General features: G+C 63.1%; 1 protein-coding gene across 1 annotated transcript; it reads right to left on the minus strand.

Annotated features, from left to right (window-relative positions):
- Nucleotides 1–785: 785 nt before the first annotated feature.
- On the minus strand, nt 786–23,228 carry LOC137447831 (dynein axonemal heavy chain 9-like). The gene is made up of 11 exons (XM_068151746.1): nt 22,863–23,228; nt 18,957–19,153; nt 17,893–18,051; nt 17,076–17,206; nt 16,301–16,512; nt 15,664–15,897; nt 13,223–13,390; nt 5,941–6,057; nt 5,437–5,587; nt 4,072–4,186; nt 786–858 (listed from the first exon to the last, which is right to left on the minus strand). The coding sequence occupies exons 1-11, from the start codon at nt 23,226–23,228 to the stop codon at nt 786–788; spliced, it is 1,923 nt and encodes a 640-aa protein (XP_068007847.1).
- Nucleotides 23,229–23,359: the final 131 nt, after the last annotated feature.

The following is a 23,359-nucleotide window of genomic DNA, read 5'->3' on the forward strand; positions in this document are numbered from 1 at the left end:
GAGCAGCCTCTGCACCCCACAGAGCAGCTTCTGCACCCTACAGAGCAGCCTCTGCACCTCACAGAGCAGCCTCTGCACCCCACAGAGCAGCTTCTGCACCCTACAGAGCAGCCTCTGCACCCCACAGAGCAGCTTCTGCACCCCACAGAACAGCCTCTGCACCCCACAGAGCAGCTTCTGCATCCCACAGAGCAGCCTCTGCACCCCACAGAGCAGCTTCTGCACCCCACAGAGCAGCCTCTGCACCCCACAGAGCAGCTTCTGCATCCCACAGAGCAGCTTCTGCACCCTACAGAGCAGCCTCTGCACCCTACAGAGCAGCCTCTGCACCCCACAGAGCAGCTTCTGCACCCCACAGAGCAGCTTCTGCACCCTACAGAGCAGCTTCTGCACCCCACAGAGCAGCCTCTGCACCCCACAGAGCAGCCTCTGCACCCTACAGAGCAGCCTCTGCACCCCACAGAGCAGCCTCTGCACCCTACAGAGCAGCCTCTGCACCCCACAGAGCAGCTTCTGCACCCCACAGAGCAGCCTCTGCACCCCACAGAGCAGCTGGAGGTCAGTGTCAAACAGGGCTTGGTCCAGCATCTCTGCCAGGGTGCACAGCCCTTGCTCCTCCCATTTCAGGGCATCCCAGAAAGACCATGGCATGAAGCACCAGGCTTCCACTTCTCTCATCAGGAAACTGCCTCTGGCTTAGAAAGAGACCTTGGAGGCCCTGGGCTGGCAAAGGTGCTGGCAGGTGGCACTGAGGAGGACACCTGGAGCCTTGCCTGAGCCACCACCTACCTGTCGAGCAGCTGGACCAGAGCTTCAGACTTCTCCACCACCCTTCTTGCTTCAGCAGGCTCCAGGCAGCTGCTGGCACAACAGACAAGGTCAGCCCTCTGCTCAGCCCTCTGCTCAGCCCTCTGAGGCTGCATTCACCCTTCCAGCAACAAGCAGCACTGCAGGAGGGCTCTGACTGGGGAGCTTGCCCCCCACCCCCTCCCATCAACCCCAGGTCATGTTGCTGTAGGCAGGCTGCCCAAGCTGGGACCCAAGCTCCCCAGTGTGCCCCTTCTCAGATGTCTGCATGGCAACCTGCAGGCAGCAGCCAGCTCCTGGGGTGGAGGAAGGGCTGAGTGCTGCTGGGGCCTCCCCTGTACACTGCCTGTCCCAGCTTCACACACAGAGCCTGGCAACTCCAGCTCAGCAGCCAGCACTGCTCAGAGCAGAGAGGCTCAGAAGGAAGCAGCACTGCAGAAGCAGCCACTTGTGACACCTCCCTCTGCAGCAGGCTGCTCAGGGCCCCATCCAGCCTGGTCTTGAAAGTCTCCAGGGACAGAGCCTCCAGCACCAACCTGAGCAGCCTGTGCCAGTGTCTCCCCAGCCTCCCTGTGCAGAACTTCCTCCTGAGCTCCAACCTAACTCTGCCCTACTCCAGTTCCAAACCACTGCCCCTGGGCCTATCCCCACAGCCCTTCTGAACAGTCCCTCCCCAGCTGCCTGCAGCTCCCCTTCAGGTACTGGAAGGCTGCTCTGAGGTCTCCCTGGAGCCTTCCGTTCTGCAGGCTGCACAGCCCCAACTCTCCCAGCCTGGCCCCAGGTGCTCCAACACTATGAACATCTTTGTAGTCTCCTCTGGACCCTCTCCATCAGCTCCAGGTCCTCCTTGTGCTGGGTGCTCCATATCTGGCCCCAGCCCTGCAGGTGAGGGCTCCCCAGAGCAGAGCAGAGGGGCAGGATCCTCTCTCTCCAGCTCTGGCCACACTGCTTTGGCTGCAGCCCAGGCTGCCCTTGGCCCCCTGTGCTGCCAGTGCCCATTGCTGGCTCCTGCCCAGCTCCTCCCCCCCAGCACCCCCAAGGCCTTCTCTGCAGGGCTGCTCTCAGTCTCATCAGCCCCAGCCTGGATATCAAGGTGCAGGACCTTGCCCTTGGCCTTATTGAAGCTCCTGAGATTCTTCTCAAGCCACCTCTGCAGCCTGTCCAGGCCCCTCTGCATGGCTCTGTCCCATCCCTCAGCCTTACCAAGGTCACCACTCAGCTTGGTGCCAGCTGCAGGCTCCCTGAGGCTGCCCCAGTCTCCTGCTATGGCACTGCTGAAGATCCTGAACAGCCCTGGTCCCATCAGAGCACTGAGGGACACCACTCCTCACCCATCTCCATCTGGGCATGGTTTGAGCTGTGGCCCTGGCTGGTGCTGAAGCCAGCAGGAAAAGCAGAGTGAGGAGAGCAGAGAGCAGAGGCAGAGAGCAGAGAGCAGAGGCAGAGAGCAGAGAGCAGAGGCAGAGAGCAGAGGCAGAGAGCAGAGAGCAGAGAGCAGAGGCAGAGAGCAGAGAGCAGAGAGCAGAGGCAGAGAGCAGAGGCAGAGGGAAGAGAGCAGAGAGCAGAGAGCAGAGGCAGAGGGCAGAGAGCAGAGGCAGAGAGCAGAGGCAGAGAGCAGAGAGCAGAGAGCAGAGAGTAGAGAGCAGAGGCAGAGAGCAGAGAGCAGAGGCAGGGAGCAGAGAGCAGAGGCAGGGAGCAGAGGCAGAGAGTAGAGAGCAGAGGCAGGGAGCAGAGGCAGAGAGTAGAGAGCAGAGGCAGGGAGCAGAGGCAGAGAGCAGAGGCAGAGAGTAGAGAGCAGAGGCAGAGAGCAGAGGCAGAGAGTAGAGAGCAGAGGCAGGGAGCAGAGGCAGAGAGTAGAGAGCAGAGGCAGAGAGCAGAGAGCAGAGGCAGAGAGTAGAGAGCAGAGGCAGGGAGCAGAGGCAGAGAGTAGAGAGCAGAGGCAGAGAGCAGAGAGCAGAGGCAGAGAGTAGAGAGCAGAGGCAGGGAGCAGAGGCAGAGAGTAGAGAGCAGAGGCAGAGAGCAGAGAGCAGAGGCAGAGAGTAGAGAGCAGAGGCAGAGAGCAGAGGCAGAGAGCAGAGGCAGAGAGTAGAGAGCAGAGGCAGAGAGCAGAGAGCAGAGGCAGAGAGCAGAGGCAGAGAGTAGAGAGCAGAGGCAGAGAGCAGAGGCAGAGAGTAGAGAGCAGAGGCAGAGAGCAGAGAGCAGAGGCAGAGAGTAGAGAGCAGAGGCAGGGAGCAGAGGCAGAGAGTAGAGAGCAGAGGCAGAGAGCAGAGAGCAGAGGCAGAGAGTAGAGAGCAGAGGCAGAGAGCAGAGGCAGAGAGCAGAGGCAGAGAGTAGAGAGCAGAGGCAGAGAGCAGAGAGCAGAGGCAGAGAGCAGAGGCAGAGAGTAGAGAGCAGAGGCAGGGAGCAGAGGCAGAGAGTAGAGAGCAGAGGCAGGGAGCAGAGGCAGAGAGTAGAGAGCAGAGGCAGAGAGCAGAGAGCAGAGGCAGAGAGTAGAGAGCAGAGGCAGAGAGCAGAGGCAGAGAGCAGAGGCAGAGAGTAGAGAGCAGAGGCAGAGAGCAGAGAGCAGAGGCAGAGAGCAGAGGCAGAGAGTAGAGAGCAGAGGCAGAGAGCAGAGGCAGAGAGTAGAGAGCAGAGGCAGAGAGCAGAGAGCAGAGGCAGGGAGCAGAGGCAGAGAGTAGAGAGCAGAGGCAGAGAGCAGAGAGCAGAGGCAGAGAGCAGAGAGCAGAGAGCAGAGAGCAGAGGCAGAGAGCAGAGGGCAGAGAGTAGAGAGCAGAGGCAGAGAGCAGAGAGCAGAGGCAGAGAGCAGAGGCAGAGAGTAGAGAGCAGAGGCAGAGGCAGAGAGCAGAGAGCAGAGGCAGAGAGCAGAGGCAGAGAGTAGAGAGCAGAGGCAGAGAGCAGAGAGCAGAGGCAGGGAGCAGAGAGCAGAGAGCAGAGGCAGAGAGCAGAGGCAGAGAGTAGAGAGCAGAGGCAGAGGCAGAGAGTAGAGAGCAGAGGCAGAGAGCAGAGCAGAGGGAGAGAACAGAGGCAGAGAGCAGAGGCTGAGAGCAGAGGCTGAGAGCAGAGGCAGAGGCAGGGAGCAGAGGTAGAGAGCAGAGGCAGGGAGCAGAGGTAGAGAGCAGAGGCAGAGAGCAGAGGCAGAGGCAGAGAGCAGAGGCAGAGGCAGAGAGCAGAGGCAGAGAGCAGAGCAGAGGGAGAGAACAGAGGCAGAGAGCAGAGGCAGAGAGCAGACAGCAAGGCAGAGGCAGGCAGCTGCCAGCCACGCACCACTGCGGCAGGCTCCTCAGGCGGCCCAGGGGCAGCTGGATCCTGGCTCGCAGCTCCTCGGCCCAGCACAGGGCTCCAGCCACGGGGGGCATGTTCCTGTGCACAGGGGCACGGCCTGGGGAGGCATGGAGACAGCATCTGAGTGAGAACCCCCCAGGAACACCCACAGAGACTCAGCAGCACAGCCCTGCTCTGGTCTGCTGCCTTGTTCAGAGGGGCACAGCGTGGCTGGGCTGGAAGGGACCTCAGAGGTCACCCAGCTCCAGCCCCCTGCCCTGGGCAGGGACACCTCCCACCAGCACAGGCTGCTCAGGGCCTCATCCAGCCTGGCCTGGAACACCTCCAGGCAGGGCACAGCCACTGCTTGGCTTTACAACATCACAAGGGAGCCCCAACAAAGCCACACTGGGGAGCACAGGAGCCAGGCTGCAAGGCCCATGGGGTGCTTGAGGCAGCACCCAGTGTGGAAAGAAGGCTCTGGGGGGAGGCTCCACTGCCAGGCACACACCAGGGACACACAGGGGAAAAGGAGAATCCCCCAAAGAATTCTTGGCTTTGCTGAGGGCAGCAAAGCTGGGGAAGGGTCTGGAGAACAGGGCTGGGGAGGAGCAGCTGAGGGAGCTGGGGGTGTTGAGCCTGGAGCAGAGGAGGCTGAGGGAGACCTCATTGCTCTCTGCAGCTCCCTGAGAGGAGGCTGGAGCCAGGGGGGGTTGGGCTCTGCTCCCATTGAATGAGTGACAGAAGGAGAGGAAATGGCCTCAAGATGCAGCAGGGCAGAGTGTGCTGGGTCACAGCAGCCTGGGGGAGGGCTGGTAGAGCCCTGCTTCCCCAGGGGACAGAAGAAACCTGATCCAGGGGAACAGAGAGGGACTTGGATGCCCCCTCCAAGCAGGAGGGGTCCCCTGGGTCACAGGGGGTCTGCTCCACTGCCCCTTCCTGCTCAGCAAGCCTAGAAACAGGAGACCACTGCTGCCCTCTGCTCTCTGTCCTCTGCCTGGGACTGGCAGAGGCTGCCCAGGGAGGTGGTGGAGTCCCCATGCCTGGAGGTGTTGCAGCAAGCTGTGGCCATGGCTGCTGGGGCCATGGGTTGGTGGCCATGGTGGGGCTGGGTTGGGGTTGGCCTGGGTGAGCTCAGAGGCCTTTTCCAGCCCAAACAACTCCATGATCCTACTCAGAGCAGGCTTTGCCAAGGTGTTTCTGTCCTCACCAGGAGCTGTAGAGGCTGCAAACATTCAGAGTTAGGCTGCAAACATTCAGAGTTTGGGAAGTTTTGGTTTCCTTAGATAAAAGGCAAATTGCTTCCTGCCCCCAGACTCCTGCAGAGAGTTCCCTGCCCAGTGAGGTCAGTGGGCACAGGCTGCTCACCCAGCTCCAGCTCTGCCTTCATCTGCCTGCAGTAGAGCAGCTGAGCGTGGTCCAGGGCACTGCTGAGCCTGTGGAGCAGCACAGAGTAGCTGTCAGCAGCATCTGCAGCCATCCCTGGGCGCTCCAGCAGGCTGCCAAACATCTCCAGCACCTGGGGGGAACAAGCAGGGAAAGAAAAGGGAACAGAATCATAACCCAAGGTCACAGAAGGTCTTTCCTCTCTGCTCTGTAGTGGTAAGGCACCTTCTGGAGCCCTGGGTCCAGTTCTGGGCTGCCCAGCTCCAGAGGGACAGGGAACTGCTGGAGAGAGTCCAGGGCAGGCTGCAAAGCTGCTGAGGGGCCTGGAGCAGCTCTGGGAGCAGCAAAGGCTGAGAGCCCTGGGGCTGAGAGCCCTGGAGAGAAGAGTCCCTCCCCAGCTTTCCCCTCAGGTGCAATGCTCACCAAGGCAGCCCAGAGGTGCCCTCATTTCCCTTCTACGGAAGGGCAAGGACACAACAGACAAACCTTGAAGGTGTGCTCCAGGTCTGAGGCATCACTGAAAGCCTGGCTGAGGACAGTGCCCAGGCGCCCATCAAGGTCTGCTGCCTTCTGCTGGAAGGCAAAGCTGTCCTGCTCAAAGTCCTGTGGGAAGGCAAGGCAGGGAGCTGTGAGGCTCAGAGCAGGGACCTGCAGCCTCCTGAGCCACAGCTCACTCCTCTCAGTCACCAGGAAGGCTGGCCAGAGGAGAGCACAACTTCAGCTGCTGCAGCAGGGCAGAGCCTCAACAGAGCCTGAGGACATTGCTGCACTACCCCAGAGCCAAGAGCCTGGGGGCCCTCCTGGGGGGCTGGCCATGAGCTGGAGGGAAGTGGGGCAACAACAAAGGCAGTTTGGGAACACCACCACAGATTGTCCTGAGAGGCTGTGGAGGAGGTTGCAGGACCTGAAGGGCCCCAGAGGAGCTGGGGAGGGACTCTGGACAAGGGCTGGGACAATGGCTTTGAGCTGGGAGAGGAGAGACTGAGACTGGAGATGAGGAAGAGATTCCTGGCAGTGAGGCTGGGGAGAGCCTGGCACAGGCTGCCCAGGGAGGCTGTGGCTGTGCCCTGCCTGGAGGTGTTCCAGGCCAGGCTGGATGAGGCCTTGAGCAGCCTGTGCTGGTGGGAGGTGTCCCTGCCCAGGGCAGAGGGCTGGAGCTGGATGAGCTTTCAGGTCCCTTCCAACCCAAACAGCTCTGAACCTATGGAGTCTCCACCCTTGGCCACATTCAACCCTGGAGATACTTAACCTGCTTCCAGCCCAGCTCTAGCTGAGGCTGTTTAAAGCAGGGAGGTGTTCTGGTGACCTCCAGAGGTCCTTTCCCACCCCACCAGTTGGGTTTCTATCATTTCCACTGGCTTCTGGCCCTGCTTTCCTGCCCCAGCTGCAGCAGATCCCTTGAAGCTCAAATGTAAAACCTGGGTTTGTTTTCCTGCAGCTCAAAGAGCCCAAAGCCAAGCCTGAGCCTGGCACGGGGGGAGGCTGCAGCCCTTCTGGGCTTCCTCGGTCACAGCCACCCCTGCAGGGCCAGGTGTCCCTGCCAGGTGTCCCCTGCACTGCTGGGCTGCTGCCTGAGCTGCAGAACAGCTGAGGATGGGAGCAGAAGCTGCAGAACTCAAGCACTTAGGACCCAGAACCACACAAAGGGCCATGGGGGCACTGCCAGCAGACCAGCCCCTGGCAGGCACACTGCAGTGACCTCCCTGCAGGAGCAGCAGCACCGAGCAGGCAGCAGGCAGCCCCTGGCAGGCACACTGCAGTGACCTCCCTGCAGGAGCAGCAGCACCGAGCAGGCAGCAGGCAGCCCCTGGCAGGGGCACTGCAGTGACCTCCCTGCAGGAGCAGCAGCACCGAGCAGGCAGCAGGCAGCCCCTGGCAGGGGCACTGCAGTGACCTCCCTGCAGGAGCAGCAGCACCGAGCAGGCAGCAGGCAGCCCCTGGCAGGGACACTGCAGTGACCTCCCTGCAGGAGCAGCAGCACCGAGCAGGCAGCAGGCAGCCCCTGGCAGGGACACTGCAGTGACCTCCCTGCAGGAGCAGCAGCACCAAGAGGCAGCAGGCAGCCCCTGGCAGGGACACTGCAGTGACCTCCCTGCAGGAGCAGCAGCACCGAGCAGGCAGCAGGCAGCCCCTGGCAGGGACACTGCAGGGAGGCCCTGGGAGACAAATGGCACAGCCAGCACCAGGGCAGGCAGGGCTCAGCACCGGGGCAGGCAGGGCTCAGCACCGGGGCAGGCAGGGCTCAGCACTAGGACAGGCAGGGCTCAGCACCGGGGCAGGCAGAGCTCAGCACCAGGGCAGGCAGGGCTCAGCACCGGGGCAGGCAGGGCTCAGCACCAGGGCAGGCAGGGCTCAGCACTAGGACAGGCAGGGCTCAGCACCAGGGCAGGCAGGGCTCAGCACTAGGACAGGCAGGGCTCAGCACCGGGGCAGGCAGAGCTCAGCACCAGGGCAGGCAGGGCTCAGCACCAGGGCAGGCAGGGCTCAGCACTAGGACAGGCAGGGCTCAGCACCAGGGCAGGCAGGGCTCAGCACTAGGACAGGCAGGGCTCAGCACCGGGGCAGGCAGGGCTCAGCACCAGGGCAGGCAGGGCTCAGCACCGGGGCAGGCAGGGCTCAGCACCAGGACAGGCAGGGCTCAGCACTAGGACAGGCAGGGCTCAGCACCGGGGCAGGCAGAGCTCAGCACCGGGGCAGGCAGGGCTCAGCTCCGGGGCAGGCAGAGCTCAGCACCAGGGCAGGCAGGGCTCAGCACCGGGGCAGGCAGGGCTCAGCACCAGGGCAGGCAGGGCTCAGCACTAGGACAGGCAGGGCTCAGCACCAGGGCAGGCAGGGCTCAGCACTAGGACAGGCAGGGCTCAGCTCCGGGGCAGGCAGGGCTCAGCACCAGGGCAGGCAGGGCTCAGCACCAGGGCAGGCAGGGCTCAGCTCCGGGGCAGGCAGGGCTCAGCTCCGGGGCAGGCAGGACTCAGCACCAGGGCAGGCAGGGCTCAGCACTAGGACAGGCAGGGCTCAGCACCAGGGCAGGCAGGGCTCAGCACCAGGGCAGGCAGGGCTCAGCACTAGGACAGGCAGGGCTCAGCACCAGGGCAGGCAGGGCTCAGCACTAGGACAGGCAGGGCTCAGCACCGGGGCAGGCAGGGCTCAGCACCGGGGCAGGCAGGGCTCAGCACTAGGACAGGCAGGGCTCAGCACCAGGGCAGGCAGGGCTCAGCACTAGGACAGGCAGGGCTCAGCACCGGGGCAGGCAGGGCTCAGCACCGGGGCAGGCAGAGCTCAGCACCAGGGCAGGCAGGGCTCAGCTCCGGGGCAGGCAGGGCTCAGCTCCGGGGCAGGCAGGGCTCAGCACTAGGACAGGCAGGGCTCAGCACCAGGGCAGGCAGGGCTCAGCACCGGGGCAGGCAGGGCTCAGCTCCGGGGCAGGCAGGGCTCAGCACCAGGGCAGGCAGGGCTCAGCACCGGGGCAGGCAGGGCTCAGCACCAGGGCAGGCAGGGCTCAGCACCAGGGCAGGCAGGGCTCAGCAGCTCTGTGCCCCACTGCCAGTCCTATGTCCCACTGCCAGCTCTGTGTCTCCCTGCCCAGCTCTGTGCCCCACTGCCAGCCCTGTGCCCCACTGCCAGCTCTGTGCCCTACTGCCAGCTCTGTGTCTCCCTGCCCAGCCCTGTGCCCCACTGCCAGTCCTGTGTCCCACTGCCAGCTCTGTGTCCCACTGCCAGCCCTGTGCCCCACTGCCAGCTCTGTGCCCTACTGCCAGCCTTGTGTCCCACTGCCAGCTCTGTGCCCCACTGCCAGCCCTGTGCCCCACTGCCAGCTCTGTGCCCTACTGCCAGCCTTGTGTCCCACTGCCAGCTCTGTGCCCCACTGCCAGCCCTGTGTCCTACTGCCAGCTCTGTGTCTCCCTGCCCAGCTCTGTGTCCCACTGCCAGTCCTGTGCCCCACTGCCAGCTCTGTGTCTCCCTGCCCAGCTCTGTGCCCCACTGCCAGTCCTGTGCCCCACTGCCAGCTCTGTGTCTCCCTGCCCAGCCCTGTGCCCCACTGCCAGCTCTGTGTCTCCCTGCCCAGCTCTGTGCCCCACTGCCAGTCCTGTGTCTCCCTGCCCAGCCCTGTGCCCCACTGCCAGCCCTGTGTCCCTCTGCCAGCTCTGTGCCCCACTGCCAGTCCTGTGTCTCCCTGCCCAGCCCTGTGTCCCACTGCCAGCTCTGTGCCCCACTGCCAGCCCTGTGTCCCACTGCCAGCTCTGTGCCCTACTGCCAGCTCTGTGTCTCCCTGCCCAGCTCTGTGTCCCACTGCCAGTCCTGTGCCCCACTGCCAGCTCTGTGTCTCCCTGCCCAGCTCTGTGCCCCACTGCCAGTCCTGTGCCCCACTGCCAGCTCTGTGTCTCCCTGCCCAGCCCTGTGCCCCACTGCCAGCTCTGTGTCTCCCTGCCCAGCTCTGTGCCCCACTGCCAGTCCTGTGTCTCCCTGCCCAGCTCTGTGCCCCACTGCCAGCTCTGTGTCCCACTTCCAGTCCTCTGTCCCACTGCCAGCTCTGTGCCCCACTGCCAGCTCTGTGCCACACTGCCAGCTCTGTGCCCCACTGCCAGCTCTGTGTCCCACTGCCAGCCCTGTGCCCCACTGCCAGCCCTGTGTCCCACTTCCAGTCCTCTGTCCCACTGCCAGCTCTGTGCCCCACTGCCAGCCCTGTGTCCCTCTGCCAGCTCTGTGTCCCACTGCCAGCCCTGTGCCCCACTGCCAGACCTGTGTCCCTCTGCCAGCTCTGTGCCCCACTGCCAGTCCTGTGTCTCCCTGCCCAGCCCTGTGTCCCACTGCCAGCTCTGTGCCCTACTGCCAGCTCTGTGTCTCCCTGCCCAGCTCTGTGTCCCACTGCCAGTCCTGTGCCCCACTGCCAGCTCTGTGTCTCCCTGCCCAGCTCTGTGCCCCACTGCCAGTCCTGTGCCCCACTGCCAGCTCTGTGTCTCCCTGCCCAGCCCTGTGCCCCACTGCCAGCTCTGTGTCTCCCTGCCCAGCTCTGTGCCCCACTGCCAGTCCTGTGTCTCCCTGCCCAGCTCTGTGCCCCACTGCCAGCCCTGTGTCCCTCTGCCAGCTCTGTGTCCCACTGCCAGCCCTGTGCCCCACTGCCAGTCCTGTGTCTCCCTGCCCAGCTCTGTGCCCCACTGCCAGCTCTGTGTCCCACTTCCAGTCCTCTGTCCCACTGCCAGCTCTGTGCCCCACTGCCAGCTCTGTGCCACACTGCCAGCTCTGTGCCCCACTGCCAGCTCTGTGTCCCACTGCCAGCCCTGTGCCCCACTGCCAGCCCTGTGTCCCTCTGCCAGCTCTGTGCCCCACTGCCAGTCCTGTGTCTCCCTGCCCAGCCCTGTGTCCCACTGCCAGCTCTGTGCCCTACTGCCAGCTCTGTGTCTCCCTGCCCAGCTCTGTGTCCCACTGCCAGTCCTGTGCCCCACTGCCAGCTCTGTGTCTCCCTGCCCAGCTCTGTGCCCCACTGCCAGTCCTGTGCCCCACTGCCAGCTCTGTGTCTCCCTGCCCAGCCCTGTGCCCCACTGCCAGCTCTGTGTCTCCCTGCCCAGCTCTGTGCCCCACTGCCAGTCCTGTGTCTCCCTGCCCAGCTCTGTGCCCCACTGCCAGCCCTGTGTCCCTCTGCCAGCTCTGTGTCCCACTGCCAGCCCTGTGCCCCACTGCCAGTCCTGTGTCTCCCTGCCCAGCTCTCTGCCCCACTGCCAGCCCTGTGTCCCACTTCCAGTCCTCTGTCCCACTGCCAGCTCTGTGCCCCACTGCCAGCTCTGTGCCACACTGCCAGCTCTGTGCCCCACTGCCAGCCCTGTGCCCCACTGCCAGCCCTGTGTCCCACTTCCAGTCCTCTGTCCCACTGGCAGCTCTGTGCCCCACTGCCAGCTCTGTGCCCCACTGCCAGCCCTGTGTCTCCCTGCCCAGTTGCCATCCTGGCCACCCCTCAGCCCAGCTCAGGAGGGAGCAGGGCAGGAGGCTGCTGGGGCAGGAGCTTGCCCCAGGGTGCTCTCCCCCTTGGGTGTTTGCCGTGAGCATCCTCCCCACCTGCAGTGCCCAGCTGGAGCTCCTCAGCAGGAGCCTCCCCATGGCCACCCAGGTCTGAGCTCTCCCTGCTGTGGGGTGTGGGAAGGCCTGAGCAGGAGCTGCTCACAGGCTCAGCAGCCTGGCCCCGGGGCACACAGCCCAGGCAGCAGCAGGAATCCAGGTCCCCTGAGCTGGGCCACAGATCCCTTCAGCAGTGCCATTCCCACCCTCCTCTCAGAGCTCAGCCTGGCTTGGTGTGAGAGCCAAGAGCAGGAGGCTCTGAGCAGGCACTGGGGAGGCCCCTGGCACCTCTGCTGTGCCCTACTTGGATGGCACACGAGCAGCTCTGGGCTGGGGGGGCATGGAGTCCTGCCCCAGGGGCCTGGGAACGTTGCTCTGGTGGAAGCAGTGATGATGGTCACTGAGGGGTCTCCACACTCTGAGAGCAGAAGATGCCCTGTGGCCACCTAGCCAAGAGCAGACACATGGCAGGGAGCAGCTGAGCTGGGCACCCAGGCAGGAGCAGAGCCTGGCTGTGGGAGCAGCTCCTCCACACCAGCAAGCAGCCCCTGCAGGGAGAGCTTGGAGGGGGCTGGAGTCCAGGACTGCCAGCAGCCACTGCTCTAAGGCCCTGAGCCAGCAAGATGTGCTGCAAAGAGACCTGCAGGGACCCCCCAGACCTCTGCAGGCCAGGCCAGCAGCTCTCTCTTCCCTTCAGTGACAGATCAGACCCTAACAGGAGGATCCTGCCCCTCTGCCCTGCTCTGGGGAGCCCTCACCTGCAGGGTGGTGTTCAGATACAGAGCCCCCAGCACCAAAGAGACCTGGAGATGGGGGAGAGGCTCCAGAGGAGGCCACAGAGGTGATCAGAGGCTGCAGAGCCTCTGCTATGGGGCCAGGCTGGGAGAGTTGCTCAGGGATGACCTCATTGCCCTCTGCAACTCCCTGCAGGGAGGTTGTAGCCAAGTGGGGGTTGGTCTCTTCTCCCAGGCAAGCAGCACCAGAACAAGAGGTGCTGGGTCTCAAGCTGTGCCAGGGGAGGTTTAGGCTGGAGGTGAGGAGAAAGTTCTTCACTGAGAGAGTTGTTAGCCACTGGGATGTGCTGCCCAGGGAGGTGGTGGAGTCCCCATCCCTGGAGGTGTTCAAGAGGGGATTGGATGTGGCACTTGGTGCCATGGTCTGGTCATGAGGTCTGTGTTGACAGGTTGGACTCGATGATCCTTGAGGTCTCTTCCAACCTTAGTGATACTGTGAGACTGTGAGCTGGGGCTGTTGAGCCTGCAGAAGAGAAGGCTCCAGGGAGACCTCAGAGCTGCAGTTCAATACCTGCAGGGGAGCTGCAGGCAGTGGGGAGGGACTGCTCAGAAGGGCTGTGGGGACAGGCCCAGGGGCAATGGTTTGGAACTGGAGCAGGGCAGAGTTAGGTTGGAGCTCAGGAGGGAGTTCTGCCCAGGGAGGCTGGGGAGACACTGGCACAGGCTGCCCAGGGAGGTGCTGGAGGCTCCAGCCCTGGAGACATGCAAAGCCAAACTTGCTGTGTGCCTGGGCAGCCTGCTGTGGCTGGAGCTGTCCCTGCTGCCTGCAGGGGGTGGACAGGATGCCCTTGGAGGCTCCCTTCCAAGCCAATGCCAGCTGTGACTGTGTGAGGAGGGAGCTGGGAAGAGGTCAGAGGGCTGCAGGTGAGGAAGCTGCTCTGCACACGCAGATGCTGCTGGCACCCCCAGCAGCTGCTGCCACCTACCAGGTTGGTCAGGTCCAGGCAGTTGTAGGTTCGCTCTGCAAACACCTTGAAGGCCTCCTGGAACTCCTCATACATCTGCTGCACCTGCTGGCCCAGGGCCTTGCCTTTAACCCCACTGAACTCCAGCTTCTCCAGCTTCATCAGGTCCAGGGCAGTGGTCAGGAGCCCCTTCAAAGACAGAGAGGTTAAGATGCTGAGCCAAGGTGACAGCAGCTGCCACAGCACAGCTGAGCTGGTGCCAGGCCAAAGGACCTCCCCAGGCACACCCCTGGGGCACAAAGGGAAGGAGGCAGAGAGATGCTGGGCAGCAGCAGCTGCTCAAAGGTGTCCCTGCCCAGTGGCACCTGCTGCTGCCTCTGTGCCAACTGTAAAGTGGCTGTGAGGTGTCTGGAGAGGGGAAAGGAGCCCCTGAGATGTCACCCAGCACAGCTGCAGAGCTCTCAGCTGGGACTCTGACATTTACAGGAGCCTCAAGTGTCCAAAGCCCCTGCTCAGACCTCCTCCTTCCCAGGGGGTGCTGCTGACCCTGCCCAGCTGACCTGAGCTGCTGAGATGGGGACATGGCACTGCCCAGGGAGGTGGTGGAGTCCCCATGCCAGCAAGCTGTGGCCATGGCTCCTGGGGCCATGGTTTGGTGGCCCTGGTGGGGTTGGGTTGGTGTTGGACTGGATGGTCTCAGAGGCCCTTTCCAACCCAAACCATTCTATGGCTCTGTGGCTCCTCCCTTCCCTTCCCACCTCCTGCAGCCTGGACCCTTAGGTGCCACAGCTGGGGACAGTGCTCCACTCATGCAGCTGTGGCACAGCACTGGGCAGCCCTGCCACCACCCCACCCCATCCCTCTCTTCTGGTAGCCCTAGGGCAAGGGCTGCTTGCCCTTAACCTCAGAGGACCAGAACTGTGCTGGCCTCAGGCACAGGAAGGTGCTGGTGGCCATCCTGCTGACACTGAACTCAGAGGACAACCCTGCAGGGAGAGCTGTGTGGGCATGGAGCTTCACCCTGCACAGGGGGCACTGAGCCAGTGCCAGTCAGAGGCTGCCAGGTGGGTCACAGCCAGGGCAGCCCATGGCTCAGGGCTGTGGCACAAGGACAAGGGTAGGATCCTGCCCCTGGGGAGGAACAATCTTCTGCACCAGGGCAGGTGAGGGGGGAGCTGATGGGAAGCAGCTCCTCAGAGGAGGAGCTGGGAGTGCTGGGGGGGCAACAAGGTCCCCATGAGCCAGCAAGGTGCCCTCATGGCCAGGAAGGCCAATGGGGCCCTAGGGGCTGTGAAACAAGACTGGGAGCTGCAGGGCAGGGGAGGTTCTCCCTCTGCTCTGTGCTAGAGAGACCACAGCTGGTGCCCTGGGTCCAGTTCTGGGCTCCCCAGCTCCAGAGGGACAGGGAACTGCTGGAGAGAGTCCAGGGCAGGCTGCAGAGCTGCTGAGGGGCCTGGAGCAGCTCTGGGAGCAGCAAAGGCTGAGAGCCCTGGGGCTGAGAGCCTGCAGAAGAGCAGCCCCAGAGGGCAGCTGAGCAATGCTCAGCAAGAGCTAAAGGAGCTGTGGGGGGCAAGAGGCTGGGGCCAGGCTCTGCTGAGTGCTGCCCAGGGCCAGCACAAGGGGCAGTGGGCACAGAGTGGCAGGCAGGAGGTTGGATCTGAGCAGGAGGAGAAAGTTGTTTGTTGTGAGGGTGCTGGAGGCCTGGAGCAGGCTGCCCAGAGAGGTTGTGGAGTCTCCTGGTGTGGAGAGCTTCCAACCCCCCCTGGGCATTGTGCTGCTGGGCAGGGTGCTGTGGGTGCCCTGCTGGAGCAGGGACTGGGCTGGGTGAGCTCCAGAGCTCCCTTCCAGCCTCTCCCTGCTGGCACTCTGAGGTTCACTGCACAGATCCCTTTCAAGGCAAAAGGAAGCCAGGAGCCTCTTGCTTTGTCTCCTGAGGTTGAAGAGGAAATGGCTGATGAGGAATGGAGCTGGAGAGCAGCAGCACAGCACCCCAGCTGGGCAGACCTGTGAAGGGATGACCCTGCTCCCCCTCCAGTCCATGTGGCTCAGCCCAGCAGTGGGCAGCCTCAAGGGGAGCCTGTGGCATCTCCAAGCCAGGCTGGGCCCAGCCCTAGGCTGTCTCTGGTGGGAAGAGAAGCCTAGGAGAAGTGTTGCTGTATTTACAGCCATGAAAACCACAGCTCCCAGTACCCTCCATTTCCTTCTCCCAGTAGGAGCAAGGAGCCCCACAGGACACTACCACCTTGGCCAGAAGGACACAGTTGTGCATCTCACACATGCACCAGGCAGGATGTGCTACACGAAGGTCCTAGCCTGGCTCTGGCAGGACACCTAACAGCAAGGAGAGCAGCAGCATCCCCTGGTGAGAGGTGAAGCTGCAGAAGGGAAGGTGCCAGCCAGGCAGTGCATAGCCCCAGAGGTCTCCTGAAGCTGGGCAGGAGTTTTGAAGGCCAGAGTCTCACCTCCACCATCTGCAGCCTCCTCAGGAAGCTGTCCAGCCTGGCAAACACCATGGTGGCAGGGAAGTCCCAGAGCCTCACTTCTTGGCCTGGCTCATAGTAGGTGTGCAGCTGTGCCCTCCTCTCCTCAAAGGACTCTTTGAAGCCATTCAGGATGCTGAGCACCATCTGCACCTTGCCCAGGCTCTCTTCCATCTCCCCCCTCAGAAGCTCTTCTGGAGCCAGGTACAGTTGGGCCTGGAAGAGCAAAGTCAGACCTGAGAGGTCAGTGCTGCCAGCACAGGGACTGGTGTCTCTTGCACTGCCCATGCCTGAGCCAAGCAGGCTCAGCTGCAGGACAAGAGGCACTGGGCATCAACCTGACCAGAGGCAGCTCCATCTGAACAGGAGGAGAACTTCTTTGCTGTGGGGGTGGCAGAGCCCTGGAGCAGGCTGCCCAAGGAGGTGGTGCAGGTCTCATCTCTGGAGGCTCTCAAGGCCAGCCTGGCTGTGTTCCTGTGTGCCCTGCCCTGGGTGACCCTGCTCTGGCAGGGCTTGGACTCACTCCCCAGAGGTCCCTTCTGCCATCCTGTGTACCCTCTCCTGCTAAAGATCAGCATCCCAGGGCAGGAGAAGGGAGGGAGGCAGCACAGGCACACACCTGCTGAATGAGGAGGTTGCAGATCTCCTGGAGCAGCACAGCTATCCTCATGGGCACGCTGTAGCTCTTGGAAGTGACCCAGATCAGGCACACCACGTGGAGCAGAGGCAGCAGGAGAGGCTTCACCTTGCTGAACTCAACAGTCTCTATGGCCTCCAGGTGCCTCCTGAGAGGTGCCAGGTGTAGGTGAATGTCCTGAGCTTCCCTCAGAGCTGTGGCAAGAAATCAGGCACAGGAGGCTCCACCTCAGCACCAGGAGAAACTTCTTTGGTGTGAGGGTGGCAGAGGCCTGGAGCAGCTGCCCAGAGAGGCTGTGGAGTCTCCTCCTCTGGAGACTTCCCAAACCCATCTGGATGTGTTCCTGTGGGACCTGCCCTGGGTGCTCCTGCTCTGGCAGGGGGTTGGAGCCAGTCTCCAGAGCTCCCTTCCAAGCCCTACCATGCTGTGACTCTGTGATGTCCTCTTGCCCTGAGCCTCAGCAGCTGCAGACTGACCCCAGAGGAGCACTGGGATGAGTCCTGCTGCATCACTGCCAAAGCTTTACTGCAGCAGAGTGAGGCCCCAAACCCACCCACCCTGAGCCCCAGGACCTTGTCCCAGCCTGCAAACAAAAGCATCAGGCCAAGCACAGGCAGCCCAGGCTCACTGCAGGCCGGGAACAAGGCTGCAGTGGTCCCAGCAGGCTCCAGAGGAGCAGTGCCACCACTGGGCTTGGAACCAGCTGTGGAGAAAGGCCTTAAGGCAGCCCCGTGGTGAGGTGGCCTCAGCATCTCACCTGCCTCCACGTCCCTGAGCATGGCCTTGAAGGCTGGCACATAGCTGCTCCCAGCTCTCTCCAGCAGCCCCAGCATGTTGCTGACCCTCCTGGTTGTCAGCTGGTGGTAAATGCTCTCCAGGTCCTCACACCTGCAGAACCAGGACAGGTCACAGCCCCACAGCCCCAGCAGCAGCTGGCCTCACACCAGCCCCCTGCCCTGGGCCTCACTCCTCCAGCTGCACAGGGACTGAGAGCCAAGGGTGAAGCAGGAGGCAGGTCCTGCAGGAGGCAAGGGCAGCCCTACAGGACAGACAGACAGAGCTGTGGTCCAGCAGGAGAGCAGCTCTGCTACTGGCAGGACAGAGCTGAAGGAAGCCATTGGTGTTCCTGCAGGTGCTGCAGACATCTCTGCAGAGGAGATGCTTTCCCTGGCTCAGCCTGAGCCAACGTGGCACAAGGGGGCCAAGGAGGACATTCCACCCCCTGGCTCCTGAGCAGCTGCAGTTCCCCTGGCAGCAGCAGGTGAGCAGCAGCCAGCTGAGGTGCAGCCCTTGCAGCTGTCCCCCAGCAGCAGTGATGGTGCCCAGAGCATCCCCTCTGGGGCAGCCCTGTGCTGGGGCTGGGCCAAGCACAGGCAGTGCCCAGGGAACCTCCCAGACACTTCTCAGGCCAGGGTTATTTCCCATGCAGGAGCAATTCTCCTCAGCTCAGCCTTAGCATGAGCCTCAGGCAGGTTCTCAGCTCCCAGCAGCAGCTCTGCCTGGCACCACCACTCTCCCTCCATGCAGAGCCAGCACCAGTGCCCAGCATGCCCCAGCCAGGCTGCCCAGGGTACCTGCTCTTCCAGAACTGCAGCTCCACCTTGGGGCTGGGGTTTGTGCCTTGCAGCAGAGGCTCTGCAGAGTCTTTCCTCAGTGCCTCCTGGGTCTGGTGGCTCCAGTCTATGATGGCTGACTCAGCAGCAGGCACAAGAGATTTGTCTATCAGCTGCAGGCTGCAAGGGACAAACCACATGGCTTGGTGTGCACTGAGCAGCTGCAAGGGACCCCATGGGCAGCTGCAGCTGCCAGGATGGTTTGGGCTGCAAGGGATCAGCCAGCTCCAACCCCTGCCCTGGGCAGGGACCCCTCCCACCAGCACAGGCTGCTCAAGGCCTCATCCAGCCTGGCCCTGAACACCTCCAGGCAGGGAGGAGGCAGCCACAGCCTCCCTGGGCAGCCATTCCAGCCCTAATGATTCTCTGGTTGTAATCTGTCAGCGAGTGGCTAACTGCTCCTGAGGACTGTCACAGGATCAGAGGATGCCAGGGGTGGGAAGGGACCCAAAGAGATCATCCAGTCCAACCCCCTGCCAGAGCAGGAGCAGAGAATCCAGCTCAGGTCCCACAGGAACACATCCAGATGGGTCTTGGAAGTCTCCAGAGCAGGAGACTCCACAGCCTCTCTGGGCAGCCTGCTCCAGGGCTCTGGGACCCCTACAGTAAGGAAGTTCCTCCTGGTGTTGAGCTGGAACCTCCTGTGCTGCAGCTCACATCCCTTGCTCCTTGTCCTGGCCCAGGGAGCTGAACTTCAGAGTGGTGACAGCTACCAGAGCTGTGACTACGAGTGGAGAGGCCCCCAGCCCTCCAAGCCAATCCTTTGCTTCTTGAGGAGCAGCACAGGGCACTGCAGGGCTTGTCCAGGAGGCCAGATTACAGCAGGTTCCAGATGTCTCCATGGGACCATGAAGAGCTCTGAGAAGAGCTTGCAGGAAGCTGCAGGTACAAAATCCCCCTCCCAGCCCCAGCCCCTCCCTGGCAGCCTGGGTCAGGGGCAAGCAGAGCTCCCCAGGAGCGGCAGGGGAGGTCCCCGGAAGGCACAGCACATGCAAGAGAGGAGGAAGCCCAGGGGAGATCCTCACCAGTCCTCATTGTCCAGATCAATGTCCTCAATTCCCTCAGAGCCAGCTGGAAGAGGCAGCAGGGTCTTGCCCTTGACTTGGCCAACCACCTTGAGAGCAGTGCTCCTGAGCCTGTGGACGTGGCGGGTGAGGTCCTCTGACACCACTTTGGGCCAGCCCTGATGGTTCTGCTTGTTGGTCAGGATGGGCACAATCACCTACAGCAGGAGCCATGGGACACACATGGAGCAAGCAGTGCTGCAAGAGGCCAGCAGGCTCCAGGCTGCTCTCCTGGCCAAGCCCAGGGACCCACACCCAGGGACGGCCCAGGCAGGACCCTGCCTAACGTGAAGGAAGGGCAGGTTCAGAGGGCATCAGGCTGGGAGGGAGCCTCCAGGGGCATCCTGGCCAACCCCTGCAGGCAGCAGGGACAGCTCCAGCCACAGCAGGCTGCCCAGGGACACAGCCAGGCTGAGCTTCAATGTCTGCAGGGCTGGAGCCTCCAGCACCTCCCTGGGCAGCCTGTGCCAGTGTCTCCCCAGCCTCCCTGTGCAGAACTTCCTCCTGAGCTCCAACCTAACTCTGCCCTGCTCCAGTTCCCAACCCTTGCCCCTGGGCCTATCCCCACAGCCCTTCTGAGCAGTCCCTCCCCAGCTGCCTGCAGCTCCTGCAGGTACTCTAGGTGGTGATGGAAGGGCCTCTCTGCAGGCCCACCCTGACCCCTCTTCCCCAAAGCCAAGCAGCTGGGAAGGGTGGAAAGCAGCAAAGTGAGCAGCCCCATGCTCAGGTGCTCCCAGCCTCTCCAACCTGCAGCTGGAGACAGCTCCATGGTCTTGGCCTCTTGCCCTCACAGCACTGCTGCTGCTTGTCCACACTGCAGGGCTGGTGAGCAGGGCAGGCAGAGTCCAACCCGGGGGCTGTCCCTTAGGGCAGGCCCTAATGTGCTGCAAGGGAGACCTTCTGCTACCCCCTTGGACCTGCTGGTGGTGAGGGGCACTCAGGGTGCCCACAGCAGCACTGCTGCAGGTCAACAGCACAGGCACTGCCTGGGCACTGCCAAAGCTGTAGCCAGCAGAGGTCTCACGGCTGGGCAGGACTGAGCTGGGCTGGGCTGGGTGGGGCTGGGCTGGGCGGGGCTGGGTGGGGCTGGGCTGGGCGGGGCTGGGTGGGGCTGGGCAGGACTGGGCTGGGCTGAACGGGGCTGGGCTGGGCTGAACGGGGCTGGGCTGGGCTGGGCTGGGCTTGAGCTGTTCTGGGCTTGTCTGAGCTGTGGTAGCAACTCCTGTGGCAACAGCCTGGCAGAGCCAGGTTGTCCCTGGTGACAAACAACAGTCCTCTGTGCAGCTGGGCTGGGGGAGGCTGAAGGAGTAAAACAGCTGCAGATGGACACCAGATGGAAAAGGGGCAAAGAGCTCAGCACCACCAGCAGCAGCAGCACCAGCAGCACCAGCAGCCCCAGGGTGCTGGAGATTCTCTGCAGCTATGGCTGGAACTGTAGAATGAAAAATGGGATCTTAAAGCTCCTCCAGCTCCAGCCCCTGCCCTGGGCAGGGACACCTCCCACCAGCACAGGCTGCTCAAGGCCTCATCCAGCCTGGCCTGGAACACCTCCAGGCAGGGCACAGCCACAGCCTCCCTGGGCAGCCTGTGCCAGGCTCTCCCCACCCTCACTCCCAACAATTTCTTCCTCCTCTCCACTCTCAGTCTCTCCTCTCCCAGCTCAAAGCCATTGTTCCTCATCCTGGCACTCCCAGCCCTTGTCCAGAGTCCCTCCCCAGCTCTCCTGGAGCCCTTCAGGTCCTGCAAGGCTGCTCTGAGGTCTCCCTGGAGCCTTCTCCAGGCTGCGCAGCCCCAACTCTCCCAGCCTGGCCCCACAGGGGAGGTTCTGCAGCCTCTGCTCATCTCTGTGGCCTCCTCTGGAGCCTCTCCAGCAGCTCCAGGTCCTTCTTGTGCTGGGGGCCCAGAGCTGGCAGTGCTGCAGGTGGGGGCTGAGCAGAGCAGAGATGTCCCTGCAGCAGATGGTGAGGACAGAGCCCATTGGCTCTGCCTGCCCTGGCTGAGGAGCTGTAACACAAACCCTCCCTGCAGACCTGCCAGGCGCCCAGGGCTCAACAGACACCTGGGAACAAGAGCCCTGTGCACACCAGGCATTGTCCCACGAAACCAAGGCAGCCTAGCAGCTGCTCCTGGGAATCCAATCCACCTTCAGACACTAGCCCCACCACCAGAGCTCCTCAGATCGAGCTGCTCCTCTGGTTTCTCATCCAAACCTCACTGCCAGGGCCTGCCCAGGTCAGGAGCCCTCAGGAATCCCTCAAGGTGCTGCTGTCTGGCTCAGGATGCTGCCACAGGGAGGACAGAGCACCCAAACCCCTTGAAGATGCCTTTGGAACCATCAGCCCCCCCTGAGGCTACAGGGCCCTGAACTGCAGAGGCTCCTTCTGAACACCAGGAACCTCTCTCAGTGTGAGGGGACCAAGCACTGGCAGATGTTGCTCAGGGAGGTTGTGGAGGTTCCCTGTTTAGAGACACTCAAAAGGGTCCTTGGCAAACGGCCCTGGGTGACCCTTCTTGAGCAGGGATGGACCAGATCTCCTCAAGCAGCTCCTGCCCTGATGCCACAGCGTGGCTTGGTCCCACAGACCCCACAGTCAGACAGGGGTCAGAACTTGGAAGGTTCCAGTGGATTCCAAGGACCATGACAGGCAGGAGGTGCTGTGAAAGGCAGAGCTGTGGCTACAAACACATCAGCAGAGACAGGAGGGGAACCAAGCAGCCCCTTTCCAGGGGGGGGACTGTCACCACCATGTGCCAGAGCCACTGCCCTACCCCAGGGCTAGGCTTCAGGGGTACCAGTGGGAGGCAGGGCTTCCACTTGGGTGCCCAGCACTACCTCCCCTGGGGACACCACCTCCAGGGCTACCCAGGGGCACCACTTCTGGGACCACCTGCAGGCCCCACTTCCAGGGCTGCCCAGGGCTACCCTCTCTGGGGTCACCTGGGAGCAGCACCTCTGGGGTGCCAGATTCACCACCACTGGGGCCCACAGGGCTGCCCAGTGCCATCACCATGGCACAGCATGGGAGGAGTTGGAAGAGACCTGTGGAGATCCTGGAGCCCAGCCCCCAGGCAGGGTCAGCCAGGGCAGGTCACACAGGAACATGTGCAGGTGGGGCTTGAATGCCTTCAGAGATAGAGACTCCACGGCTCTGGGCAGCCTGCTCCAGGCTTCCACCACCCTCAACTGGCAGAAGTTCCTCCCTATCTTTAGCTGGAGCTTCTGGTGTTCCAGTCTGTGCCCATTACTCCCTGGGCACCACTGACCAAAGCCTGGCCCCATCCTGCTGACACCTGCCCGTGAAGTATGAACCAGCATTGATTAGATCCCCCTTGGGCTGCTCTTTTCCAGGCTGAACCCCCCCAACTCTCTCAGGTCTTGCATCACGAGGGAGCTGATCCAGTCCCCTCAGCAGCTTTGTAGCCCTCTGCAACACCTTCTCCAGCAAATCCACGTCCCTCTGGAGCTGGGGAGCCTGGAGCTGGACCCAGCACTCCAGATGTAGCCTCACCAGGGCAGAGTAGAGAGGGATGAAAACCTCCCTCGCCCTGCTGGCCACACTCTGCTTAGTGCACCCCTGGACCCCTTTGGCTTTCATGGCCACCAGGGCACATTTCTGGCTCATGGGGAACTTGTTGCCCCCCAGCACTCCCAGCTCCTTCTCCACAGAGCTCTTCCCAGCAGCTCCCCCCTCAGCTGTCCTGCTGCAGGAGGTTGTTCCTCGCCCTTGGTGCCCGTCGTGAGGTTCCCGTGCCCAGCTCTCAGCCTGGCCAGGTCTGGCTGGACGGCAGCACAGCCGGGGGTGTGCCAGCCCCTGCTCCCCGTCAGGGATCGCCGGGTGCAGAGGCAGCCCCGCGGCCGCTCCTCACCTCCTCCACGAGGGCGGCGAAGTGGGGCAGGAGGTCTTCAGGCAGGTCCCCGCAGAGCGGCTCCCCGGGCCCGGGGCCCCGCAGGAAGAAGAGAGCCTTGCGGCGGCCGGGCGGCGGCGGCGGCGGCCCCAGGGCCAGGCGCCCGTCCGTGCCGCGCCACGCCAGCAGCACCGGCCCCGCCGTGCCGGCAACCAAACCTCCCAGCGCCGGCCCCGCCGCGCCCTGCCCTGCCGCCAGCCCCAGGCTCCGCTCCGCTGCCCGCCGCAGCCGCTCGGCTCCGGGGTCGGCATCGGCTTGGGCATCGCAATCGGCATCGGGGTCGGCATCGGGGTCCGCCGCAGCCGCCGCAGCCTCCTCCTTCTCCATCCCGCCGGCACCGGCTACTGTTTACGGGGAGGAGTCGCCGTTGCCCGGGGGATGCCGAGGAGCCGCCCCCGGCGTCGTGTCGGACATTCGAGGGCGGGCTCCGGCGTCCCGAGCCATGAGGCTTGGCCGGG

The sequence above is a fragment of the Melanerpes formicivorus genome, unplaced genomic scaffold (assembly GCF_026170545.1).
Source record: "Melanerpes formicivorus ecotype bairdi unplaced genomic scaffold, bMelFor1.0.p_v2 SCAF_21, whole genome shotgun sequence".
Lineage (NCBI taxonomy): Eukaryota > Metazoa > Chordata > Aves > Piciformes > Picidae > Melanerpes > Melanerpes formicivorus.

What these genes read in the sequence shown, in the direction of transcription:
- LOC137447831 (XM_068151746.1), bottom strand. Translation starts at nt 23,228, where the DNA reads ATGGAGAAGGAGGAGGCTGCGGCGGCTGCGGCGGACCCCGATGCCGAC. An exon ending in GATCTGGACAATGAGGACTG is followed by an intron (nt 18,052 to 18,956) that starts GTGAGGATCTCC and finishes TGTCCCTTGCAG; the next exon opens with CCTGCAGCTGATAGACAAAT. An exon ending in GCAACCTCCTCATTCAGCAG is followed by an intron (nt 15,898 to 16,300) that starts GTGTGTGCCTGT and finishes TTGCTCTTCCAG; the next exon opens with GCCCAACTGTACCTGGCTCC.